General features: G+C 37.7%; 1 protein-coding gene across 3 annotated transcripts in view; it reads left to right on the forward strand.

Annotated features, from left to right (window-relative positions):
- Window positions 1-26,470, forward strand: part of LOC131430452 (GATA zinc finger domain-containing protein 7) — a 242,298-nt gene that overhangs the window by 200,011 nt on the left and 15,817 nt on the right. For 2 of the 3 annotated variants that reach the window (XM_058595463.1, XM_058595462.1), the window contains exon 8: window positions 11,888-16,973. In XM_058595463.1, coding sequence (XP_058451446.1) covers window positions 11,888-14,056 — 2,169 coding nt within the window. In that variant the 3' untranslated portion in view covers window positions 14,057-16,973. Of the gene's footprint in view, window positions 1-11,887; window positions 16,974-26,470 lie in introns of those variants that run through there. The other variant, XM_058595464.1, reaches the window with a different exon arrangement.

A 26,470-nucleotide genomic window follows, 5' to 3' on the forward strand; every position in this document is an offset into this window, starting at 1 on the left:
TTGGAGTGAAGAGCAACCAGAAGCCGTTCAAGAACTGCCCATGCATCCCGAAAAATGCACTGTTTGGTGTGGTTTGTACGCTGGTGGAATCATTGGACCGTATTTTTTCAAAGATGCTGTTGGACGCAACGTTACAGTGAATGGCGATCGCTATCGTTCGATGCTAACAAACTTTTTGTTGCCAAAAATGGAAGAACTGAACTTGGTTGACATGTGGTTTCAACAAGATGGCGCTACATGCCACACAGCTCGCGATTCTATGGCCATTTTGAGGGAAAACTTCGGAGAACAATTCATCTCAAGAAATGGACCGGTAAGTTGGCCACCAAGATCATGCGATTTGACGCCTTTAGACTATTTTTTGTGGGGCTACGTCAAGTCTAAAGTCTACAGAAATAAGCCAGTAACTATTCCAGCTTTGGAAGACAACATTTCCGAAGAAATTCGGGCTATTCCGGCCGAAATGCTCGAAAAAGTTGCCCAAAATTGGACTTTCCGAATGGACCACCTAAGACGCAGCCGCGGTCAACATTTAAATGAAATTATCTTCAAAAAGTAAATGTCATGTACCAATCTAACGTTTAAAATAAAGAACCGATGAGATTTTGCAAATTTTATGCGTTTTATTGTTTAAAAAAGTTCTCAAGCTCTTAAAAAATCACCCTATATAAGGACTATAATATTCCACAAACTGTTCTTGAACACGCATTGTCTGTTAAGGACCTGGGTGTTCTTCTGGATTCCAAGTTAAATTTCAAGGACCACATAGAGTTTACTATCTCCAAAGCCTCTAAGCTATTAGGATTAGTGATGGGCAATACGGCTCATTTCAATGAGCGGCTCTGAACCGAACGCTCTTTCGTAAGAGCCGGTTCAATTGAACGGCTCATTGGATCTTTTTCAATAAACGTCAATGTGGAGAAACGGTTCGAGAGAGTGAGTGTGAGAGCCACGGAAATGCATGAGCGGTATGGGCGATCTAAAATTGTGTTTCACAACTAGAGGTGTCCTTGTGCGAGGAAGCGGGATATTAAAATAAATAAGTTGAAATTCCGTTTGGAAAAAAAACTATTTTTCTCCCCCTATTACGAAAGAGTTCTTGAAAATTCACTGCTGAATAAATGTTCCTATGTATTTTTGACTGCTTCATTAGAAAACATCATCGTTTAACCACAACGCAAACAAATTTGGGCGTACACAGGCACACAAATTTTCCAAGTTTAAACGCAGATTTTAAAATGGCAACTCTGCTTGAGAGCCGCGGTTCAATTTTGAAGAGCCGTGGTTCGTTCGCTCATTGCTACGAGTTAGTTCAAATGAACGGCTCGTGAGCGCTCGCCCATCACTAATTAGGATTTATTTTGTGCGTTACTAAAAAAAATCTCTGATGTACATTGCTTGTAAGCTCTGTATTGCGCTTTAGTTCGCTCAACTCTCGAATATGCTGCGGTTATCTGGTCACCTTATGACCAAAACGAAATCCAACGCATTGAAGCGATTCAACGCAAATTTGTCCGATTCGCTCTCCGACGTCTTCCATGGAGATATCCTTTAAACTTACCGAGTTGACCGCTGAAAACAGATTGGTCTCGATTTATTATCTGTCCGTCACGTTTGTAAGGCTAGTTTTGAGGCAGACCTACTTCAGTCGCGAATCGATTGCTCCGAGCTATTGCAATTGTTACAATTGTCTAATTGTTCGATGTCGTAATCTTCGATCTTATTTTTTTCGGATTCCCTATGCTAGAACTAATTATGGATATTACTAGCATGTGCCGCATATTTAACAAATGTTTCAATTCTTTCGGCTTTCATTTATCACGTAATGTTATCAAGAAATCGTTCCTCATGTTATTGTCACAGTAGGTTTCGTTACTATAGAAGCAATAGGTTTAAGGAAATGTATCATTTGGATGATTGTAATCTATTGATGCAAAAGATGAGGAGGTTTTATGCCTGCTGGAGAGCAAATTTGACAGAAACTAACTCCAGTGGGCTTTTCCCTGTTCCAATTAAAAGAATAAAAGATGAGGAAAAGAAAGACATTCAGATTAAAATCTGACAACACGAGAAGGCGCTGTCTCAGAAAACAAAAGCTAAACAGGAGGTGACAAATAATTGAAACTGAAATTATAAAGATTAAATCAGATCATCCTGATGTGGTTTACCTTAAAACAACAAATAAAATGTCTTCGCTGAAATCTGTTTAATTTCTTTCAAATCACAAAATTGTGTGCAATTTTCCTTTCGCTTTTACATTTCCAGTACATCAGAGAATATATATATTGACTAAGGACATCGAAAAAGATGGAGAATTAAAATGAAATCGTTTTGATGAGGTTTCTCAAATAGGCGTGTTGTATGCGGACTTATTTATTGTGTTTATATGACAAACTTATGCAAATTTTTAGATTATATTCAAGTGGATTTTCTAGTTCTGTAGAAAGTGACACCTTCGCTCGAATATCGCGCGTTTTAGTTTACAACTTCGCGTGGATTTCGCGCGTTTTAGTTTTCGACTTCGCGCGTTTTGATTCCGGAATTTCGTAACAACTCTGTACTTATTTAGGACTAAAAAGATTAACGCAAGCGCACTTCGCATGCTTGTTTGGCTGGATCCATTATTATACGCCAGAGAACATAACGATTATCCAAAAATGGACTGCAGTCAACACGAGTTCCTCGAAGGAATTTGGATCGGAATTGGCTCGGAAAGATCATGATGTCGTTTTTCCCGGGATTGTCATGCTTCACTTTTGTAGGACTAGATGAAAACAGAAAAAAAATGCATTAAGGGCTGAGGCCAGTAGGTCGCGTATAACCACGTGCCATGCTTTGCGTATTACATTTCTCTACATGCACTCTCGCATAAAATGCAAAATGACCGCTACCGCTTGTTTCGCAGCCTTTCTGAGCCGATTTTATTTCTCTCTCGTTTTTCGTTACGTTACCAGGAAACTGGAGCAGAAAAAATGGCGCGTGCATAGAAATTATCTTCACTTATCTTCACAAAAATAACATTCACTTCATTTTTATCGTGACAACACCTGTTTTTATGCATTAATCGCATCTAAATTAAATTATCTAGACATTGTCAGGATAGATTTTTGATGCATGCCTTTGAAGGCGATCAATGAACAAGTTGAAAGCTGCCGTTTTAGCTATGCAATTATTTCTTTAGAAAAAAGACTTTCCCGACCGCTAAAGTCAATGAATCATTCTGAAATTTTCACAGAATAATCTAAACTAATTTTCTAAGCGATTGTCAGTCGGGTTTTTTTTTAATATTCGTCACCGTTTCTGAGAAAATCAGATTATAATTATAACTATTATATTACATTCGGACACATTTTTGGAAAACCTTTTCACGCTTTTCATAGAAAATCCACGAATTTCGAAAATTTCCACGAAATCGGTTATATGAAATTCGTTGATTTTCCATGAAAAGCGTGAAAAGGTTTTCCAAAAATGTTTTCGAATGTGATCCTTGTTGCCAGCATGAGGTTATTTTTGAAAAAAAAATTTCATTCCATCGAATTATTTTTCCAAATAACTGTGAAAAATTACAAAAAAAGCTCATTTTTTCAGCGCTATTTTTGATAAGACTCGTAATATCCTCCGAATTTTCCAGTCATTTTTACCCTGTAGATAGATAAAAGTATTTCGAAGGTATGTTTTTGGTTTTGTCAAATTTTTCGAAATTTCCATCGAAAATTTCCTAAAACCACCCGCGCGCATGGTACTTGGACGATGGCCTTAATATTCGTCACCGTTTCTGAGAAAATCAGATTAGAAGTGTTTAAAAGGATCCCTCTAAAACACACTGGCCTCAGACCTTAAGGCGAAATGTAGTGGAATGGGCGCGTCGCGTGTTTGATCAATTATTCAAAAACTAGACCGATTTTCGAAAAACTAAAAACACTTAAGTTTTCGCAATTAAATTTATCACAACTAAGTATTCTTAGAATTTTGAAATTTTGTTTTGCCGAGCCGTAATTGTTTCAGAACTGAAAAGAAGTGTTTGTAGCAGTTTTTCACAAAGAATCTGAAAATGTAACTCGAAATTATAAAACTTCAGCCAAAAAAAAAAAAAAGTTTACATAAGTTTGAAAAAGTTTACATAAACTTTGCCGCATTTTTTTATTGCTTGCGCACTGCTGTTTCGTATTGAGATAGCGTGAGAAATGCACTGTGGGCCCGGTGGCATTTTCTCGTGAGCAAAAATTAAATGATGACACAAATTTATGCAGCATTGGGTTTTGTGTTGAAATAAAAACGAGTTGAATACAATAAAATGGGTATTGCAAAAAATCGTTTATTTTCTAAGTAACTGTAGTTTATAATGGTAGTAATGTCAAAGTATTTTGAGTTCAATGCATTGATGTTACTGAAGCAATAATGTATGGCTGTGTAATATCATATAATAGGTATTACTTTAGATTGAACTGTCAAAGATACCGAAAATACTTGAATGTTTACTTGTCTTCAATCGTTCTTTTGAAGGAGAATCCATGCTTGCTACTACACTCAGGCATATACATGGTAAGAAAGTTAGTCAATACATATACATATAATCTCATGTTAGTCAATCATAATTACTCGTGATTCATAGTTCTAGTGTAATAGTAATCAACGATAACAATAACGATTGAATTAAAATAGTGTGAAGGATTAAAAAATCCATTGCGAATCAATGAGCCTTTTTTACAAGCCAACAAATAGAGTGGTAAGCCCACTGCGCTCAATCACTGAAAACATTCCTGGTTTCTATGTGTCGGTTTTTCTTGTTATGCTTTGTGCGACGATTCGGTCGATTCAAGCGGTGAAAATTTTGCGCACCTCTTTTGAGACTACATTTCATCTTAATGGAGCGATTGAAGAACGAAATCGACGTGTAATGGCCTTACATGAAGCATCACTGCCATGGTTCAAATCAACGGTTTAGAGTACATCTGATTTGGATTCCTCGAACTCTTATCTGTTCCTAACCCTCAACATTGAGATATCGATGTAAGTTACGTTTTGGGATTTCAGACAGAAATCGAAACCAATACAGCCAAAGTAAGTTTGTATGGTCATCAACTAATATGAGCTACAAATTTAGAAGATATTTTCCGTTCTCCACGAATCGGAGTGAGGGAGTTCTCTCAGTCCACTTCTTTCCGTGCTACTCAATGCAGCAAATCGTCATCATTTAAAGTAGGAATGCAGGTGATCTTAGCCCGGGTTGGCGGTTCAAAGCATAGAGCGCTGGTCCTACAAGTCAGTTGTCGTATATTCGAACCCCGACCTGGAAGGATTCTTAGTGTCAGTAGGATCATAGTACTAGCCATGCAATGATTCTGTACGCTATGAATCGCCTGCGAAGTCTGTTGAAACAGAAAGGCCAAATTATGCCAAGACTTTGCTTTTAGGTGATCTCAAAATCTGTCGCATCATCACAAGTTTTGTGGATTGTTGTGCTCCATAAATGGACAATAAGAAGAACTCATGTTCATATCGGCGTTGCCACGTTACAAGAATCTGTAAAAAAGACGAGTACCTACTTTCTTGTGAGCTTGACAAAGAAAAAGTTTCGAGTCAAGTGGAGAAGATTTTTTTTTCTATTTTGTTGCAACGTTACTTCTAATGATGACCCTGTATTTCCGGAACTAGAATGTTCGTCTCGATGAAACTGAATGTCATATGGGATTGTAACACATTTCATTTGAATATAAGTTCGTGAAAAAAGGCCAAGCAATACCTTAGAAATCGGTGTGAGTTCCATTTCGACGTTTTTAATTGCTTTATCTGGTGAATCCGGAACAGGTAAAGTTAAAGTATAACTGTTCGGTAAATAACTCGGATTCTATTACATTCGACATACTACCATTCCAACTACAATTGTCCCATATATATTTAGGAAATCAGACAGAATATAGGACAATTATGCGAAGAACGACAGTATACTCCTAAGTCCATTTTTGTGAATTTTCATTCATTTGACTATATCAATCTGTTCTCCATTGCATTGTTCTGTCACTGCAGAACTGAACTTAGCTATGATGACTTTACGTCAATCCATCTAGAAATAGTGTTCAAACAAAGTTGTGTCTAGTGCTCTCGATAAATCACATTCGGTGTGCCACAGGGAAGTGCCTTAGGATCAATATTATTTAGCATGCATATTAATGACTTGATGTAGGCACATTTAATGTAATTTACATTCATCATTTTTAAATGATTTTCTTCAATCTACACGAACAGATGACTTGCCATAGTATAAAGGTCTTTTTCGAATTTCGACTGCTTAAAATCTATTATATTGCGACAAGGTCAATAATAGAACTTGACATACAGAATGCCTAGGCTCTAATTATATTAAGCGAACATATCTTGTCACATTCAATTTTCAAATAGTAGTGCCTGTTTCGCACGCTAGGCTCAAACTTTGGAAGATTATTCACTATTTTTAGCTCCCAAGCAAATTCATAAAAATTCATCATCGTAATTCTCAATCTCACAGATCACATTAGCTTAAAACGTCCTACTTTAATAAATAAAACCAAGAAAATACAATCTTCATAATCTGGTAAAGAATAATAACTAGAGGTCTACTAACGAAACAGATTTTATGTGTTACATAATACATAAGTTTTAAAACTCGTCCAATGTCGTAGCGCTTCTGTTCTGTCTTGCATCGAATCAAAAACTAACTTATTCCCTTAAACAATAACGTCTGTTGCGGTCTGTTTGACAATAATTTCCGTGTTCTAGCATTGGATACGTTTCTTGTATTGTTTCGGCACCCGATTTTCGATTTTCTCCCGGGTCCAATCTTCCAGACCATCAACAAACGATTCTCCTATCCTAATTTTTAAATTTCTCCATCTTGTCTTAGACGTAGTTCGGATTTCCGCGTTGCGCGAGCAAAATTTTTAAACGTTTGCTCCGTTTGTTTCAAAGCCATTTTTACCACTAAACAGCAAATTGGAATCGATTTTCCATTGTATGAACTTGAATAGACTAATCATAAAGCTTGCTTCGTTTAGAATTGGAACAAACTTTTGCTCATATTGTGGCGCTCCTGGTGGACGGATTTGGAAGTTCTTGGCGCCCACGTGTCGGGAATTTTGTCAGCCTTACGTATGATTTTTGACATTCCGCAAATCAACTGTACTTTGTAAACAATCAACATGGAAGCCTAAAGAAGGGAAAAAATTGTGCACAGCTTTTTGAAAAATCCATTGTGGTCTGCATCTAGGCTAGCTAAACAGCTGAAATTGCCCAGAAATACCGTTATGGCGCGTTATCAAACGGTATAAGGAAACGTTGACGTCGATTCGGAAGCCTCAAGCCAATCGTCGAAGTGTAACTGTCGACCGAAAACTGCGTGGTAAGATTTTGAAGACGATTAAGAGAAATCCTAATCTGTCGGACCATGATTTGGCCAGAAAATTCGGTGCTGCCCATAGTACCGTGAGCAGAACTTGACTCCGAGACGGAATCAAGTCGTATCGAGCTAGCAAACAACCGAATCGGACCATCAAACAGAATAGTGTGGTCAAAATTTGTGCTAGGAAACTATATGACCAGGTGCTGACCAAGTTCGACGCCTGTCTTCTGATGGACGATGAAACCGATGTCAAGGCTGACTTCGGGCAAATCCCAGGTCAATAATTTCACTTGGCAACAGCTCGGGGGTATGTTCCAGCCAAATTTAAATTTGTTTTTGCCGACAAATTTGCAAGAAAATTTATGATTTGGCAGGGCATTTGCAGCTGTGGCAAAATACGAAAGTTTCCGTTACAAATAAATCTGAAGCAAGCTTTACAATTACTACGTTGGTAAAACAAATTCATTCGGATCGTAATTCACTGCTGTTTTAAATATTTCCATTACTAGGTTTGAGCTTCGGTCAAACAAACAACTTTACAAAATAATAAGTGGGACTTCCGATAACGAATTGAGAGAGGAACGAATTGTTAGAAACACATCGGATGTTATTTTATTAAACAGACTACAGAATTTTATACTCTACAAGAAAATTGATTAACTTAGGCTGTCCTGGCTTGGTTCGAGAAATTAGGCATTTCACAGGTAAAATCGGTTCTGTGAACAGATTATAAGGGATCTGGACATTCGATTTGAAATGTATTGTTCACAGGTATAGTAGGAGTATCAGGGTTCAATCAATTTCGATTTTCGTCATTATTTCGAGCTCGGAAGTTATAAAGCGTTAGCTAGTCAGGATGCATATGAACTAAAATATATGTCAAGATATTGACATTTGGCAAAAGTATCGTGAGACAACGGTTCTCCAACAGACAAAAAATCGCCTTTGTTCATAAGTTTGTTAAAAAAATTACTATTTGGTAAGCGATTAATAATTTCAAAAAAAATAGTTACACAAAACTCGATCTATCCAGGGCTAGATTTGGCTAGCAGCCACTACAAGTACTTCAGTACACACCGATTTCTCTCCTACGTTCGACAAGATCAATCATCTCATAACAATCTCCTAGTTAAGTCAGCTGGGATTCAAAGGATCTTTTTTAAATTGGCTTCAATCATATCTAACTGGCCGTGAAATGATAGCGAAAATACTTCTGGAGTCCCTCAAGGAAGTCACCTTGGATGGTTCATATTTTTACTCTATGTCAACATCAACAGAATGCTTGCTGTTCTCGGACGTACATCTTCTGTGCAAAACTTGGGTTGTTTCTACATCAACTCATGGAAACATAATACTTTTCATTTAAATCTAAGTTTATGACGATCGGTCAGGCCGTTTCAAAGCAATTGGAGTGATTTCCGGTTTAGAGCACTTTTCCGATACTTCCGGAACCAGGAACCGTGATCCGGTATACCCTAAATAAACGTATTTGGTCATCAACTAATCATTCCTGCATAAGGAAGAATTAAGGTCTGAGGACAGAGGGTCGCGTGTTGACTTTAGATCGACCACGTGGCTCGCTCAATTCCCTCTGCGCATCGTATTTCTCTTGTACTCTCTCGTATATGCGCAAACTGTACCGGGTTGCCAGCATACATTTTATTATTTTGATGAGAAGTTTTATCACATTAATCTATCGTATGGGTTGGAAATCGCATGGATTCCAATGCACAATGAAAAAATATTCAACTTTCACAAAGATTGAATGTCTGTGTGTTTGGCAGCCTTGTCGAGCCAATTTTATTTCTCTCTCCTTTTGGAGAATGCTATCAGGAAACCAAAGCGAAAAAAAATGACGGATGCATTGAAACTGACTTTGTTTCACAGAAAAATACAAGACTTTATTTTTATCGCGATAACATATATGTTTTTATGTACTAATCGCATCTAAACTAAATTATCTAGACTTTGTCACGGTAGATTTATGATACAAGCCTTAAAAGCCGAGATATTCGATGAACAGGTAGAGATAGGCATTTTCGAGCGTTCCAATTTTCAGCAGTTCTTCAGTCAGAAAAAAATACAACACGACCGCTAAACTCAATGAATCATTCTGAAAATTTCACCTAATATTCTCAACTAAATTTCGAAGACATTGTCAGGTGGGTATTTCTACATTCTGCACCGTTTCCAAGAAAATTTAATTTGAAACGGGAAAATAGCAAAAAAAACTTACCACTTTACGGTACGGAAGTCGAATCCGAATGAAATTCGGTAGGGTTATATGGGATTGTAGGACCGTTCATTTGAACCTAAGCTCGTGAAAATTGGATGAGCGGTCTCCGATAAAATCGAGGGCACTTTTTTGGTTCATTTTGCACGTTTTACCCCGTAACTCCGGAACCGGAAGTCGGATTCAGATGAAATTCAACAGTAAACTATAATGCCTTTAATTTGAATCTATGTTGAAACAAATCGCGTTAAGCGGTCTCTGATAAAATCGAGTGCCCTTTTTCTTTATTTTTCTTGCACATTTTACACCATTACTCCCGAACCGAAAGTTAAATCCGGGTAATATTCAATAGGAACATATGGGACCAGGAGACTTATCATTTGAATCTAGGTTTGTGAAAATCGGTTCTACCATCTGCGAGAAAATCGAGTGCACAGTAGGGTTTCACAGTAATAGCATAACCATTCTATATGAGAAAAGCAAAACGCATGAATTTGAAAATTTGCTTTAAAAAAAACCGAAATTCAAACAAAAAATTGTGGTTAAATGTCTGAAAAATTTGGTATTACCTAAAAAAATTAAATATATCGACTTTGAGATTTCTGAAATCGAAAAAAAATTCTGGTTCCAAACGTTCTAGGAAAGCGAGTGTCGGTATCTGATATTATCTCGGGAAAAGGACAATAAAAAAAAACACTGTTTTTTTTATATACTTTTTGTAGTTTTGAGTCGCAAAAAAGCCGCATTACATTGAAAATTCTCATTAAAAATCGCTTTAAAAAAACCGTATAACAATTGCAGAAAAAGAGACGTGTGTGTACACGAAATTAAAGAAAACAGATTTTCTTACATTTTTGCATCAACAGTTTTTATATAAGTTCCTTAAACACAATCGATTCATTAGAATAATACTAGTTCTCCGTAATCGTCAACATTCCAGAGGTAAAAATAATGACACTTATAGATTGCCAATTGCACGTTAGAAGGATTTTTAATTAGTGGTGCCATCTGTCTGTCAGACCGGGGATTTCTTGATCAACGTGTTAAAGCAGAAGATGCTGTTCGATTGACCAAATGCCTTTTTTTTTATTTAAAAGATATTTTTATTCAGGCCTATTTGCGTACAAGCTTTACGTGGCCGATTGAGCTGATTTTTTAAATAATTTTTTTTTTTTGAGTTGGATCTCGTTGTCACCCTTTTTCTAGGGGGAGAGGAGCTTCCATTTCTCTCCTGGGAGGATTGAGAGGCACTTCATTCGTGGTTCGTCTCGTCATCCATTGCCGTATCGATGGAATTGTCGATTTCCGTCTTCTTTTCGTTGCTAGTTGCTGTAGATGCACCTCTTTGTACACTGATTGCAGTTGCTGGTTGGTTGGAGGGTGAGATGTTAACTGTAGCTGGTGTACTTTGTTCTATAGGGGATGACTATGACTTTGTCCTTTGGTGTAGTTGTCTCCTTGTCCAGTTTATCACATGGCTTACCGTAGTGAACAGCTTTTTGGCAATATTGACATGTGGCCATCTGATTATCATAGGTAACAAGTGATTTGCGCGGAATTCTCGTATCCTGACCGAGCGTCAGATAAGAAGATATAGGCCTCTTCAAGTGTATGCGCAATAAACGTACGCCATTTAGAATACCGGGGAAAAAATTCTTCCACTTCGATTGCTTTTTCGATAGAGAGAATCTCTCCGTATTGGGACATAGTTTTGCGAATATATGAATCGGTGACGCTTGAGGGAAGATCATGCGCACTATCTTCCATATATACTGGAATGTTGTACTTAATGTTCTTGTGCTCCACATTGTTATTGTCTTTTGTGAATTGAATTGCATCCAACTCTTTATAAAACTGGATGTAAACAACATTATTCGTCTTATTGCATTGAAGTAAATGCACACGTTTAATGTCAAGATGCATTTCCTCCGTAAGCAAACCTTCAAGTTCTCGTATCGAAGGTCGAATTTTACACTGCCCGAAGTCAACAACAATTGTATTCTTTCGTGTCGGCGGTAGCTTTTGTTCGTTTGGTTCACTCATTTCGAGGTCGTTCTATTGTTCACTACACAATACTGTACTTGGTTTCTTCTGTCCCGAACGTAAGCGGTTTTGTTTTATCGACTGACTTGGATGAGATTTGAAAGCGAACTGACCAAATGTCTTGATAGATTGTCGGTGAGGCAAGAGTTAGTAACTTGTGAGCATTCCGAAATTCACGGGCTATTCGACCTCCATCGGTTGCTATTCCATTCTAAACCATTTTTTCTTCATTGTAGGTCACACTGGTCCTGCGAAGGGTACCGACGGGCAAATATTCGGAAAGTGTCAGCCTGAAAAAATGCCATTCTCCGACGGGCGTTACAAACTCTCCGCTCATCAAGTGCGACATGGACAACAATCGGCAGCCGCATCCGCAACACCAGCTGCAGCAGCAGTTGCAGCAAATGTTGCAGCACGGTCAGCACCCACCTTCCGTGCACAAGCCGCTAAACAGTGATCCGAACTGGTCGGCGATATTCAAGAATCAAATCAGCTACAACGAAACCAATCATGACTCGTTGCCGTCGGTTGGTTTCCGGAATGACCAGCACAATGATCATCACCACAATCAACAGCACCAGCGGCCCGGTTTGATATCACCCCAGCAGAACAACCACCACTCGAAGCAACCAATTCTAATGCCACAACAACAGCAACAGCAGCAACCACAACAACAACAACAACAACCGCTCGCCTTCCAAATAATGCATGCCAGCAGTAATCAGCAACCGCAGTATCTGGACGAAAACCTACACTGTCTGGAGTTCTCGGAAACCTCCAGCTCGGAATCGTCGACCGAGGAGGAAGGCTGGGATTCCGGTGAGTGTCCTCCGCTACTACTAGCAATGCCCGATAATGCTAACTTGTACTATCGAAACGATAACTATTACTACGGTAGTTGCGCCGGCCTCAGCGCCTGTGCTAGTAGCGATCCTTCACCACATCCCGCTTCTTCTCCTCATCTTTCTACTTGTACTGCTATTGCTACTTTCACGAATACGCCTCTGTTCGTCAACGGTTGCGCCACAAACAACTACAACAACTACAACAACAACAACAACAGCAGCAGCGATTCGAGAGCTACGGAACTAAATCATAACGATAGCTCCAGTAGTAGTAGTATTAGTAGACATAGTAGTAATACAAACGACGGTAGTTCAAAATTAAACCATAAACCATTAGTTAGTACCTCTGTGGTAGTGCCTGATTGTGTATTTTCTCCGAGCGGAGTTCGTAGTGTGGCTTCTCTTCGAGCGCTGGCGAAACATCAGCATGATAGCAACCGTAAAATTAGTGTTGGTACTAGTAGTAATAGTAGTAGTAGTTGTAGTAAAAGTATTGGTAAAAACGGCAAGCTTCCTTCTACTGCTGCTGAGCCACTAACAACGAAACCAGCCGGTGTGGCTACAGTTGCTTCCTCCACTACTAACCGCATTGCTTGGTCGACGATCGGGTTTAAGCGAAAAAAGAGAAAATCCTTTAAATCCTCCCTAGCCAGTAAGGAGTTCGGTTCCGGTAGTACCGGTACGTTTACGGGATCCTCGGTTAGCAGTCAGGGCAAGGTCAAAAGTGGGAAAAGTCGATTCCACAAACTCCAATGGTTGAAGTCTAGGCGTAGTGATTCCAATTTAACGAAAGTTCTGGTTAAAAACGGGGACATTGTGACGTTGAGCTATTCGAACAACGTAGGTCCACGACCTACTGGTGAGGTTTCAACTTCTCAAATTCCAACGATTCCGATAGTGACAGGGCCATTCGAACCAAGTAGCAGCATCAATAATCTGTTGCCGCTGACGGCTTCGAAAGAAAACCTCCTGTCGATCGATTACTATTCGTCGATTTGTGATAAACAGCTCAGTTTCGAGTCCCCCTGTAAAAGTCCCGGTCAGTTGATGAAGCAGAATCTCGCCCCGAAACCACCGGCAAAGGAAGCCCTGCCGGACGGTGAATGTTCCATCGTGGTAGCGAAGCCCAGTGAACAACGCCCGAAGATCGGATTCGATGTTAGTCCCTGCCAAAGTCCAACGAGCAAAACCACCCGGGACAATCCCCTGACCGACCGGTCTCCTGCTTGTGATAGAAAACTGCTCCGGGACGAACCGGACGGCAAACATACGCCCCGGTCGTACAGTTTGCTTCCGAAATCCGAAAACGCAAGTTTCTGCGATCGAATTCTGCAATCGATTGTCGGTGGAATTGGCTCCCGGAAGTCATCGGATAACGAGCTGCAGGTTCCATCGGCCAGCACTAGTGGCGGAAATAGCCCGATCGCACCGCGTGTCAATCGCTGTTCACCGTTCTCCTTCCGGGAGCTGGGCCAGGAACTGAAGTCCGCCATGATGCCCGCTTCCCCGCATAGCAAACATCCAACGGAAGAATCGACGGCGACGAAACGAACCGATTGACGAGGCCCCCACTACGAGTGTTGTTTCCCTCCTCCCCCTGTATCCCCGTGTACCTTTGCGGCTGTGCATTGTTTGTGTATGCGTGCGTGCATGCGTACGTGTGTTTGTCTGTCTGTCTGTCTGTCTGTGTGTGTGTGCCTACGTCGGCATCGGAATCTGCCTGTATCCAGTGCGAACAAAAAAGTGTGACTTTGTGAGATTACATTTTGTCTAGTAGTTGTGTGGTAGTAGAATAATAGTCGGAAAAGAAATTCGGGTCTCGTTTTATTTTGCTTTCTGATAGGCAAGTCTAATTGGAGAACAAAAATCTGTCGAATGCTTGAGATAGAACTACTTAAGTGAGAAGGTTCGGTATAGCGTTAAGAGATTTTTAAAATATATATTATTTTATTTTGTTGTAGTAGTAATTACCTTTTATACACCGCTATTATACTGAAAAACTTGAATAAGAACGATTATTTTTGTCGAAATACTCTGTAGCTTTTCATTTTTGTTCCCTTGACTAAATTATTATAAGATATTTACCTTTGAGAGAAATTTACTGTGCCGTCGTTCGATGAAAGGTTCGGCGTTTGACGAGGCAATCATTTTTTGTTGGCTTACTCTTCGTTTGATTGATATGAAAAAAAAAAAACGTTAAAAAGTCTTCTCGTATCTAGACTAGAGCGAAATTTTATGGCACACTTTCTAATTACAAAAAGGTTAGCTCAGTTTGCGATAATCTAGATGGCATCATTACTGGAATCCCATCCAAATTAGATAGGACTACGTTTTTGTGTTTTTTTGTATACAAGGGTTCGAATTCTAAATACGGAAATGAAAGCCGTACAAACAGCAATCAGGTTTTGAACGTCTGCACTGCCGTTTCAAGTCTAACTTTCCCATACACATAGAAAATCCCATAGGATATGGGACAATTATGCGTAGAACGGCAGTACAGTTCGATTACATTCATTCATATCTGCGATATCTTTACACAATTCAACGCAAAGATTCGAGTAGATGAAACTGGATATTTTCGATAATTGGTGGACGAAGTGTCAATAAATAACGAGCAATGTCTAAATTTCCTCGCTTTTCAAGCCATTATCATGGTTTTCTCTAACAGAGAGCGGTAGTCTCACGGCTTTCGTAGGAAATACACTCTTCAATGTGTGTGTGTTCGCATTTAAAGATAAACCTCCCTTCATATCAGTATCGAACCGACTTGCACTCTGTGCGGTTCGTCAATGTGCACCTGCACACATGTGCAAGTGGAACATTTGTAGATTTTCATCGAAATTAGCCGTCGAGGAAATCGCCGAATGACCTCGACCATAGAGTGCTGCACGATCGTGATCAGCGCTTTCCATCATCAACACCAGCAAACGGAACGATTCTTCTCAGGGCATCCAAATGTTTCAGCAAAATATTTCGTTTAAATACAAAAAGTTTATATGGAGCAAAAAAAACGGCTGCCCAAATATAAAGGGTGATCTTTCAAAAGGTATAGAATTTGATTAAAAAAAAATAAAAAATGAAGAAAATTGATCAAAAATTTATTGGAATCGATAGAACGATCAATATAATTTAAGGTTTGAAGATTCCTTCTTGCAAATGTTGGCCGGGGCTTTGTTTTAGATTGTCCATGCGCAAGGTCCAATTTTGGCACACTCTCTCCAACATATCGGTCGGTATTTCACGATCAAATGCTTCAATATTGGCTTCCAATGCGTCACTCGTTGCTGGTGTATCCTTGTAGACATGAGACTCAACCCATGGCCCCACAAGACATAATCCAAAGGCGTTAAATCACACGATCTAGGCGGCCAATTGACGGGCCCAAAACGTGAGATAAACTGTTCACCGAAGGCGGCTCTCAATTTAGTCATTGTTTCGCGTGCCGTGTGGGATGTGGCACCGTCTTGTGGGAACCACCTGTCAAGCATGTCCAATTTTTCCATTTTGGGTAAAAAATCCTCGATCATCACATCTGCCACTTTTGAAGAAGTAGCTCTTGTTTCTGGCTGGTCTTCATTTCAGATGCGGTAATTTTGCTTGTTGATGTATCCATTCAACCAGAAATGAGCTTCGTCGCTGAACACAATTTTTCGTTAAAAAAGTGGACATTCCTCCAACTATGCCAGCACCCATTTACCAAATGTTAGACGTTGTAAGTCGATTCATGATTAAATTATCAACCAAACTGAACAGGTTTTGCCAATGACACAGGGCACAATTCACGCGTGATTTGTCGAAAACAGTGTTGCCAAAAAGATACCAGCAAAAAATCACCCTCTATGTAATAAAAATTGCAATGATTTTGACAATACAATTTTTCGTTAAAAAAGTGGACGTTCCTCTAACTATGCCAGCACCCATTCACCAAATGTTAGACGTTGTAAGTCGATTCATGATTAAATTACAGACCAAACTGAACAGGTTTGACAATGACACAGGACACAATTCACGCGTGATCTGTCGAAAACAGTGTTGCCAAAAAGATACCAGCCAAAAATCACCCTTTATATATATAAAAAATTTGCAATGATTTTGACAATATGTTAGTCCAGGGTCGAAAGAAAAAGGGGGAAAGTCGAGAATTTTAGTGCAAAACTGGGAAAAATATTAAAAGTACAAATATAAGTAACAACTTTCTGCTTTTTGAATGATTACTTTTATTCCAAAAGTGAAAAATATGAGGCAATATCAAATTTTTCGTTTGAGCGAGATGTTCAGTAAAAGGATTATTGTCTCAGACAGTCCCTTATGTTGAACAATCCATTGCAAATTGGGCTGAAATTCCATGTCTTGTCCAACGATTTTAAGGGTTCAACAGCAGTTTGAATTTAAAGCATCAGAACTTTCTTAATTGTTATCAATAATAGCACAATGAAAGTTCACAATGAAAAATAATGATAATTTTGATGCTTCTACAGGATTTTTATAAGGTTTGAAAATATGTATTCATAGCACTTGCAAAATTATTGGCAAAGTCTTATAGGAAATAAAAGTTTCTAATAAAATTATTAGGAATTCTTAGGAGCCTTCATGTTTTAAAGTTTGCTAATAATTGCCATTATTTCATCACAATTTGTCTCAGTAATGTCATCTTACGACAATACTTGTGTTATGCTCATATTTGTGTGAGATTTCAATAATAGCACACAAAATTGAAAAAAGTTATTAACTTTGACCTTCCCCAACGTTTGCGAAGAGTGTTTCATTTCCTTCTTGAAGAGCTGAAGATTTGTAAACAATCTTAGAAAAGTTTAGAATATGGTTCGATTATGTTCAATTTTCTTTTAATAATCCTAAACTATGGATTCCATAGTAGAATGTTGATATTGAAGTAGACAAAGAAGCAGTTGATTGGAGAATTGGAGAAGAAACTTGGCTTCAGCTTTTGGAACTGATAGACTTTAATCATATAATGGCCCTTATTCTGCGAGTCGAGTGACGTGACTCGATAAATCTCACCTCACTGTCACATGACTGTAGTCACCCTATTCTAGGAGCCGACTCGGGTGACGTGACAGGTTCATTCTATGGTGAGTGAGATGGTGAACCTCAAGTGACGAACGATTCATTTTCCCAAACGTCAAAACAAGTGGGAAATGTTGCCGGTTGTGAGGTTAATTTTGGAAATGATGCCGGTTGTGAGGTATAAATTTTCTCGGTATAAATCTTTAGTGTTGAATTTGTTTTCGGATTCCGGTTTGTTTTTTTTTCGAATTTTTTTCGAAAAGTTAGTATGAATTGCCGTTAGTTGGTATGAATAATTAATGTCGATAATCCTGAAAATCGCTACAAGTTACTGGCCTTAATATATTTCTGAATCGTTTGCAACGATCGATCTTATTTGCAAAGTACTCTTCTGAGAAGCGAAATCAGCGAAATTGGTTTATTTTCAATAAAATCACGTCAGTTTGCACTTCGACCGTTTGTTCTCAGTTCCGATCATTTCCGCTATCATCTCAAGTGATTTGTTCAATTATTCATGTAATCTCGTGCAGAATTCGAATAATTCAAACGAACATTTCATTAAGCAAGTCCATTTTATAAGATACACAATTTAAAAACATTATATGTCCTTGAACTTTACTCCTAGTTGCTAAATTACTAGCTTAGATACTTTTGTCAATTTTCCCCCCGTCTTCCAAGAGGTCTTGCCGGAATGTTGATACAATTCCGATAAAGAGTCTGGCAACAATGCGCCAACCGTTTCCGGCAGAGAATTTCGCCTAGCGGTTCTGTTTCTGTCGGATTTTTGCCATATAAGACTGGCAGAACCGATTTGAATCGGTTCTTCATGCAGGATTGACGAATATAAAAGGAAGTCGAACAGAAGAAAAGAAGGAAGTGCGATCTCGCAAGACGTCACGACGTGGCGAGAAAATTACGCAATTTAACCTGCAAAGTTTTGACAGTTGCCGGAATCTTCCGTGGCTTCTGCCGGTCGCCAGATTTTTTTTACAAGCGGGTAAGCTCAGTCCGGTGAGGTGACGATGTGAATATCACTTTTGAAAATTTTGACAAGCTGTTTTGACGGTTAGGCAAAATATGGACTACTTTTCTCTGCTCACGTTAACCCCATTCAAATCTTTATTCTGCGTATGGACATTCCCAATTTTTATTGACAAAGCGTTCCAGTGTTGGTTTCACGTGCATGGTTCTCTCTTTTTCTATTGCCATTTCGCATGTGTTTCTTTTTTGCTTTCAATGTCACAACACTTTCTGTTAGATCAGGTTCCTATTCTCAAAGTTGCCTCTACAGCGCACGTGATGTGACAGTCTGAAAATCGCTTTGGAGTCCCTTGAAATGTCATTTAGGGAGTTACGTGACGGGATTAAATATAAGCGACGATTTGTGTGTTCAGTAATATACAAACACTTCCACGAATGTCAATTCTTGTGATGCTATCATACATCGAAAAAAGAAGAAATGTCCGTTCTCACCTAAGTGTCATGTGTATGAAGCGAAATTTTCGCTTGTCCGTTTAAATATTTGTCTATTCCCCAAGGGTACCCTACCGCATGTTGTGCATATCTTAAGCATAACATTGTACGCCATCCTAAAATGCTAGTATCAAACAGAAGACATTCTCTAATTTGGAAAACCAAAATTAACTGTGAGTACGACATGAGTAGGTCAGTGTTAATGAGCACTTTCGGATTATAGAACAGTTCTACAAAAACAATTTTCTGTGATATCAGCGAGGTGTTGTTCGCATTAAGTACGATACAGACGGTCCATCACCTTCCGTCACAATCAACCTCCGTCACTGTGAAAATTAGTTGCATGTATTCTTATAGAGACATTCACACGTAACGTCACCGTCACGGAACGATTCAACGTCCCGGTAAAAAAGTATTAAAAGTAATTTTGACGGACGCTGACGTTCCGGTGACTGACGGTGACGGAAGGAGACGGACCGTCTGAATCATACATTAAGCTGCACGACTAGGACGCGAAAACCGCTTTTCTGTTACTTTTGTTTTCATTTTAACATAAATGTAAATACTGTTGTTGTTTGTAGTGCATTTTCGTAGTACAGTTTTTTTTTTCATTCAATTCACTGTACACGCTGTGGTGTATTATCATGAGGGTGGATTTCGAATTTCATTCTTCGAATAATGCAATTTACCAAGCATCACTAATCGGTCCATTGAATCATTCATGTTCAACCACTCGATTAAATTCACGTTAACAACCATTCTATTACGGCAAAACTAGTTCAACACAGAGCTTCGATGCAGTTTTCTGCATAAAATTAGGTATTCTTTTGGCTGAATGATTGAGATAAAACTTCAATTAGTTGACGTGGGGCTACGTATTAGTAGATATTTGAAGTATAGAGTACAAAAATGCCAATTGCTAAGTTTGAAAAACGTGTCTATATTTCAATTAGCGCTAACTGAATAAAACGATTATCTTTAAATATTTGCGTCATTGTACGTTTACAGTCAATAAGGCGGGATTTATGAGACCAAGAATGCAACAAGAATTTTTCGATCGATTAAACTGTTATAGATTCGTTTATTTCGGTAGGAGAATATATCAACTAGCTTCGTGGGATATGTCGAGTGCATTTTCGTGGAGTTGCGAACCTTCGGCTGCCGAATGTTGCTAAAAAGAATTGTCTCTTTTTCGTTGCCAACGGCTGCTCACTTATCAATCTCCCACACGGAAAATTTTGCAAATGCTCCTCATAATCAAATAAGATACATTCACGTCAAAATGCACTCTTTAAATCGGAGTACTTATCACATAGCAAATTTGTCATTTCGTAGCAGAAAGGTGAATCCAGATAAAATTCAACAATTATTTATGATATCTGTGGTAGGGATCCAATTATGTTGAAATCGGGTCCAACCATCTCTGAAAAAAATGAGTGGCATCATTTCCTTTTGTTCTAGTAGTTGTCACGCTTAACTTACGGAACAGGGAGTCGCCTGTAGTGATAGCTAACAAAATCGGGCCTTGGGTGAATGGTGGAATGAGGTTTTTGTGGCACTCAAAAAGTTAAGTTTATTTTAACGAAATTGCAAGTCGCTTGCCAAATCCCGGGTTGGCGGTTCAATGCATAGGATGCTGGTCCTACAAGTCAGTTGTCGTATGTTCGAGCCCCGACCTGGAAGGATTCTTAGTGTCAGTAGGATCCATAGTACTAGCCATGTAATGATTCTGTACACTAAGAATCGGCTGCGAAGTCTGTTGAAACAGAAAGGCCAAATTCCACTAAAGGAATGTAATGCCAAGATTTTGCTTTTTTTGCCAAATCCGAGACTTTCAACTGGCACTTGCTCTTGTCTTTACCCATTACAAAAATGTTTTTTGACATTTTTTCGCTTCGAGCTCTAATATCCAAACTCTAAAAGGTGTTCAATAGCTTTCAGTTTGAGCTACTATCCGTAGAAATTCGAGCGCCGTTAGCAAATATTTACACCGTATTTTTGACATATTCTACTATTACTTTTCTTCCAGAAGGGAAATAAAGCGGGTGGGTAATATCAGCGATATAATCAAATTATCATGAATAGGGACGTTTCCTTCACGTTTCTGCAAGTCGTTATACACTTTAGTCAGTTGATTGATTATGAAAATAACTGTGAACTTTTCTGTCAGAGCTCGTTTTTTTTTTAATTCTTTTCTATACACATGGCATGTTGGCAAAATGCTCAGATATTGACTTCCAAAAAGAATGTATAAATTACCAAATTATCGAATAATAGTAAACAATCTTCCATCTGGGAAGTATTCCTTTTACGAAAAGATTTGAACTTCAAGGTAAATTTTGTCCCGTTGTTTTGATGAAAGTTAGTCCATTATTGAAGATTATCCTGATTCTAGCACATTCCTCAATAAGCCGTGTGACTATGAAAAACACTTTTTTTTTGTCAAAAAACGATACTATTCTTCAATGTAATCTCCTTCAAGAGTAATACAATCATTTGAATGCTTCTCTAGCTTCTCGATGTCGTGTTTGTAGAAGAATTTGTCTTTTGCCTCAAAATAGGCTTCTCACATTCAGCAATTGCTTCTTCATTTGAATTGAATTTCCAACCGGCGAGCATTTTTGTTTTTGAGATCAGCGAGTAGTCCGTAGTCACTGGGGATCAGATCAGGACTATACGATGCATGAGGAAGTAATTAAAAGTGTGATTCGTTCGATTTAACCATCGTTTCCATCGACTTGTTAGCCAGTGCATTGTCTTGGTGAAACAGCGGATTTTTCTTTGGCATATGAGGTCTTCTTTCCTTAATTGTTTTCTTTATAACGATCTCACAACGCTATTGATTGTTTTTCCTTTCTCAAGATAGTCGTGGAATATTGGCCCTTATTACCGTTCTCACTTCCACTTTCACTTTAATTTTATTGTCATATCACTTCGCTTGATTTTCCTTACTACCAGTGTCCCGCATGGTGAATAATCACTGTAGTGAAAAAAATCATTTTTCCAACAAAATTTTAGTGATGTGATGTTCGGGATAACCATCAGTTTATCTAAGTAATTACTTTTTTCTCTGCAACGATTTTCGTGATAAAAGCCTACATTCACCTAACTTGATTTTCTCCGTGAAGTAGTACTGGTAATAAAAGTCATTATACCTTGTGCATCACAAAATGCTGAAGCCATAACTTTCCCTGCTGACTGTAGTGTCTTTGAATGCTTCGGATGTGGTTCATCGGCTACAATCCATTCAGAGCAAAGTGGATCCATGTTTCATCCATTGTCTCATACCGACACAAAAAACTGATTTATTACTCGTAAATATGGTCAAACACTGTTCTGAATCATCCAATCGTTGTTGTTTTTGATCGACTGTGAGTAAACGCGGTACTCCTCTTTGAAAAGAGCTTTCTCAGGTAATTAATTTCCATACACATCGAAATATGTATATAATTACTTGATTTTTTTCTATAAAGTTGTATATTGAAAATGATTCATTTTATAATTGACTTAAATACGACGAATTTCGCGCTGAATCATATTCGTAGTTGGCAGCATTTTTTCAGATTTGGCTGAAACTTTCTGGACATGTAGACTTTGTCCTTAAATGTTACATTGCATACTTTATTTTTTTTTCCAAAATTGATCTAGACTGTCTTTTAAAAATGACTAGACTTAAACTTTCTTTTTTCAAATAGTTGATGAAAAATAACCAAACCTAAAAAAATTTCCACTAAAAGTACTGAAAAACTTCGATATCGAATCGAATTGAATTTGAGAATCATTTTACAAAGAAAACATTTTTAATTTCAATGAAAAAAATTACGGTGTCTTTTGATCGAAAACTACACTAAACTGAAAGGCATTATCATCTAAGCAGAATACTGATTGCTCGATATTTCCAAAAAGTATCAGTAATGGACAAGAAAAAGTCTTAGTTAAAAACATTTTTTTCCTAAATCTGCCAGCCTTACTATACATAGACGATTGGAAGGGAACATAGTAATCTACCTGGGGACAAAGTTTCAATAAATTGAAATTAAAAACGGATTTTTTTTTCAGTGTAGGATTTGAATAGTCGAATTTTGCGCAAAATCGTATTCGGAGTTGGTGGCGTATAGACTTTATCGCGAAAAACCGCTTGGTTCACTTTCTTTTTCCTAAAATTGATCTAAACTATCTTTTGAAAAGGGTTTTTCTATCAAATTTTGCAAATAATTGGAGTATTAAAATGAGAAAACCTAAAAAAAATTTTGCGCTGTTAAAATCAATTTACGAAAAAAAACATTTTATTATTTTAATAAAAAAAACTTGACAGTGTCTTTTCATTTACAACTAAACTAAACTGAAAGTCATTATCATCGAAAAATACAATGAATCTCAATTTTTGAGATTTCACAGAATACTGGTTCCCCAATATTTGCGAAAAAATATCAGTAATGGACAAACAAAAGTTTTAGTTAAAAACACTTTTTTTCTAAAGCTTCCCGCTTTACAATACATGGACGATTGTAAGAGAACATAATAACCTACCTTGGGACAAAGTTTCGTTGAATTCGAAAAGTGACTTTTTTTTGTAAATTGATTTTAAAATTTTTTTTTGCACTACCGTTGGAAAAGGACTAGCAGTCTCTATCATTTTTTTTGCTAATAATTAGAGTGACAAATTCTACAAAAAATTGTTGTGCTGTTGATGTTCTCAAAATCAAATTTTACACTGAAAAAAAATCGATCGCTAAAATTTGAAGTCAAATAACATAAAAACGTCATTCTTAATTAGAATGAAATTTGTTTCCTACAACAATAATTATGTTCTCTGTCACCCTTCCTTATATTGTAAGATTGGCGTTTTGAAGGGAAAGAAGTCCTAAAAAATTTTTTTTCTTATCCACACAGTAAAAAATTATGAATTTTACAGGTGACATCATTCTACAAACGATACAATTCATAACTACCTAACTGTTCAAAAGACACAATATTCAACTCGTACAGAATTTTTCAGACTCCGAATGTAATACAAAGCCACTGGATCAAAAATTCACTATGGACAAGAAACAGTTTCATTTTTAAAATTTATTTTTTTAATGTGCCCATCTTGTAATGTAGGATCGGTTGGCAGAGAAATTAATCAAATATTTTGGGACAAAATTTTATCAGAATCAATAATTCAGAGTGGCCAAGTGACCAGGAAAATTAGGAAAACAGGGAAAAAGTCGGGAATTTGGTTTCATTGGGAAAACCCGGGAATTTTAGTGAAAAACCGGGTAGAATATTATTAGCCTAAACATCATGATAGTTTTATTCAAAATAGTGAAAAACAGAAAACAATACCAATTTTCGCGTTTGAGTAATCAATTGAAGAAGGGTTTCTTATAAAAGATAAATTAGTTGGGTTATTTGGAAATAAAACTGAAATTTTGTTGCATGGGAATATAAAATTTTTTGTCTGAAAAGACATTGTTAATAATTGGTTTTATGGTTTCCATCACAATCAGAAAATAACAATTCATCTGACTGTATCGTCCATTGAACAGACGTGAATTACTACCATTAAAAAAGCGTACCTTATGATCAAAAAAGAACCGGAATTTTTATTTTAAAATTCCCGCGCTTGTCCAATCTCAACGTTGGCAACACTTTTATACACATTCTGTAAAATTTTGACGCATATCGTACGATTAGTTTTTGTTTGGCGTCTATACAAAGAAGTTGAAAATTTTTCGTGTGGCGATTTTTATAATGGATGAAAATTTAGAACAACGTGCGTGCATCAAATTTTGTGTTGCAAATGGATTTAAGTGTTCCGAAACGTTGAAAATGTTAAAAAAGGCCTTTGGTGAATCGTGTCTAGGAAAAACACAGGCATACGAGTGGTATAAACGCTTCAAAGGTGGTCGTACAAGCTTGGATCATGACGAGATCCCTGGCCGCCCAACAACATCTGTTACTGAAGAAAACATTGAATCTGCGAAGCAAATCGTGTTGCAAAATCGTTCTGCACCGATTAAAGATATGGCTGTGTTGTTGGGCATCTCTTATGGATCAGCCGAATACATTTTAACTGATGTTTTGGGTTTGAAACGCGTCGCTTCTCGGCTGGTGCCAAAAAAGCTGAATTTCATTCAAAAACAGCGTCGTGTTGATGTGGCCAAAGAGATGATTTCCAACGCAGATAGTGACCCCACATTCATCGAATGCATCATAACTGGTGATGAGGTGTGGATCTACGAATATGACGTGGAAACCGCACAACAATCGACCGAATGGCGCTTCGAAGGCGAGCCGAAACCATCCATTATAAAAATCGCCACACGAAAATTTTTCAACTTCTTTGTATAGACGCCAAACAAAAATTAATCGTACGATATGCGTCAAAATTCGATTGGACAAGCACGGGAATTTTAAAATGAAAATTCCGGTTCTTTTTTGATCATAAGGTATAACAACACAAGCTGTATTGATGCACCTAAATATTATGAATAAGACGATTTTTTCGCAAGAATTCGACATAGAGTTTCTTTTTAAGAGGCTTGATTCACTCGTGTTTTCTCATGCAGTTCGTTTAAGTGTTTAAATTCTGAAACACAAAATCAAAACTGAAGTAATGAACGCAAGTAAACACGTTATCTCTTGCGTCGTCGTTTTTCAAAAACAGAATGTTTTCATTTTAAAAAAGGTTCGTCGTGTTTTTCACTGAATTTATATTGCAAAAATGACCATCGTTGCAAAAATCACACATAACACCTGAATTTATGTTGCAAAAATTACCATCATAGCAGTAACCCGCCTGAAGTTATACCCAACAACTTCAAGTGCGTTACGTTTAAATTTCATCGAAATCAGTCCGAATGAATCATGATCCGAGAAACTTTAATCATGGTGTATTATCATAACATGAAAATATATTATTTTCACCAAATCATGACTCGTTTTGCTCATTTCAAGAATAGGAATTTTGCCCGTTCCACAATTTGGTCATTTTGAAAGGCCGAAATGAATCCTGTACAGCATCTTGACAGTTTCTTTCAATGAAATATGCAAATCCGAAATGAGATAATGGACGTCAAAAATCGTTGAAAATTTTTAGTAATGAAAAGGGGGAAAGTTTCGCACTGCACACAATCGATCAACTATCAATTCGAATTCGAAAGTGTAAAGAAATCGTGTCAGTTTTATTAGTATTCACGACACCCAGTTATGTCTCGGACATTACACACCCGTACTTTTTCTTTCATTTGGCTTCTCCAAAAATGTTTAGCCCGTCTTAAAAGAGAATCTAGATCAATTTCGTAAAAAAAAAACAAAGTATGCAAAGTAACTTTTTGGGACAACAAATTGGATTGGTGTGAAATTCGTCATATTTATAGGGAAGAGTTTTTATAACATAATCATTTTTCTATGTTTCAGGAGGGGTTTGAACCTCTGTAACTCAACTCGAATTTTAGAATTAGAGTGAAATACTCCAACGTTGAATCAAAA

Source organism: Malaya genurostris, chromosome 2 (assembly GCF_030247185.1).
Source record: "Malaya genurostris strain Urasoe2022 chromosome 2, Malgen_1.1, whole genome shotgun sequence".
NCBI classification, from domain to species: Eukaryota; Metazoa; Arthropoda; class Insecta; order Diptera; family Culicidae; genus Malaya; species Malaya genurostris.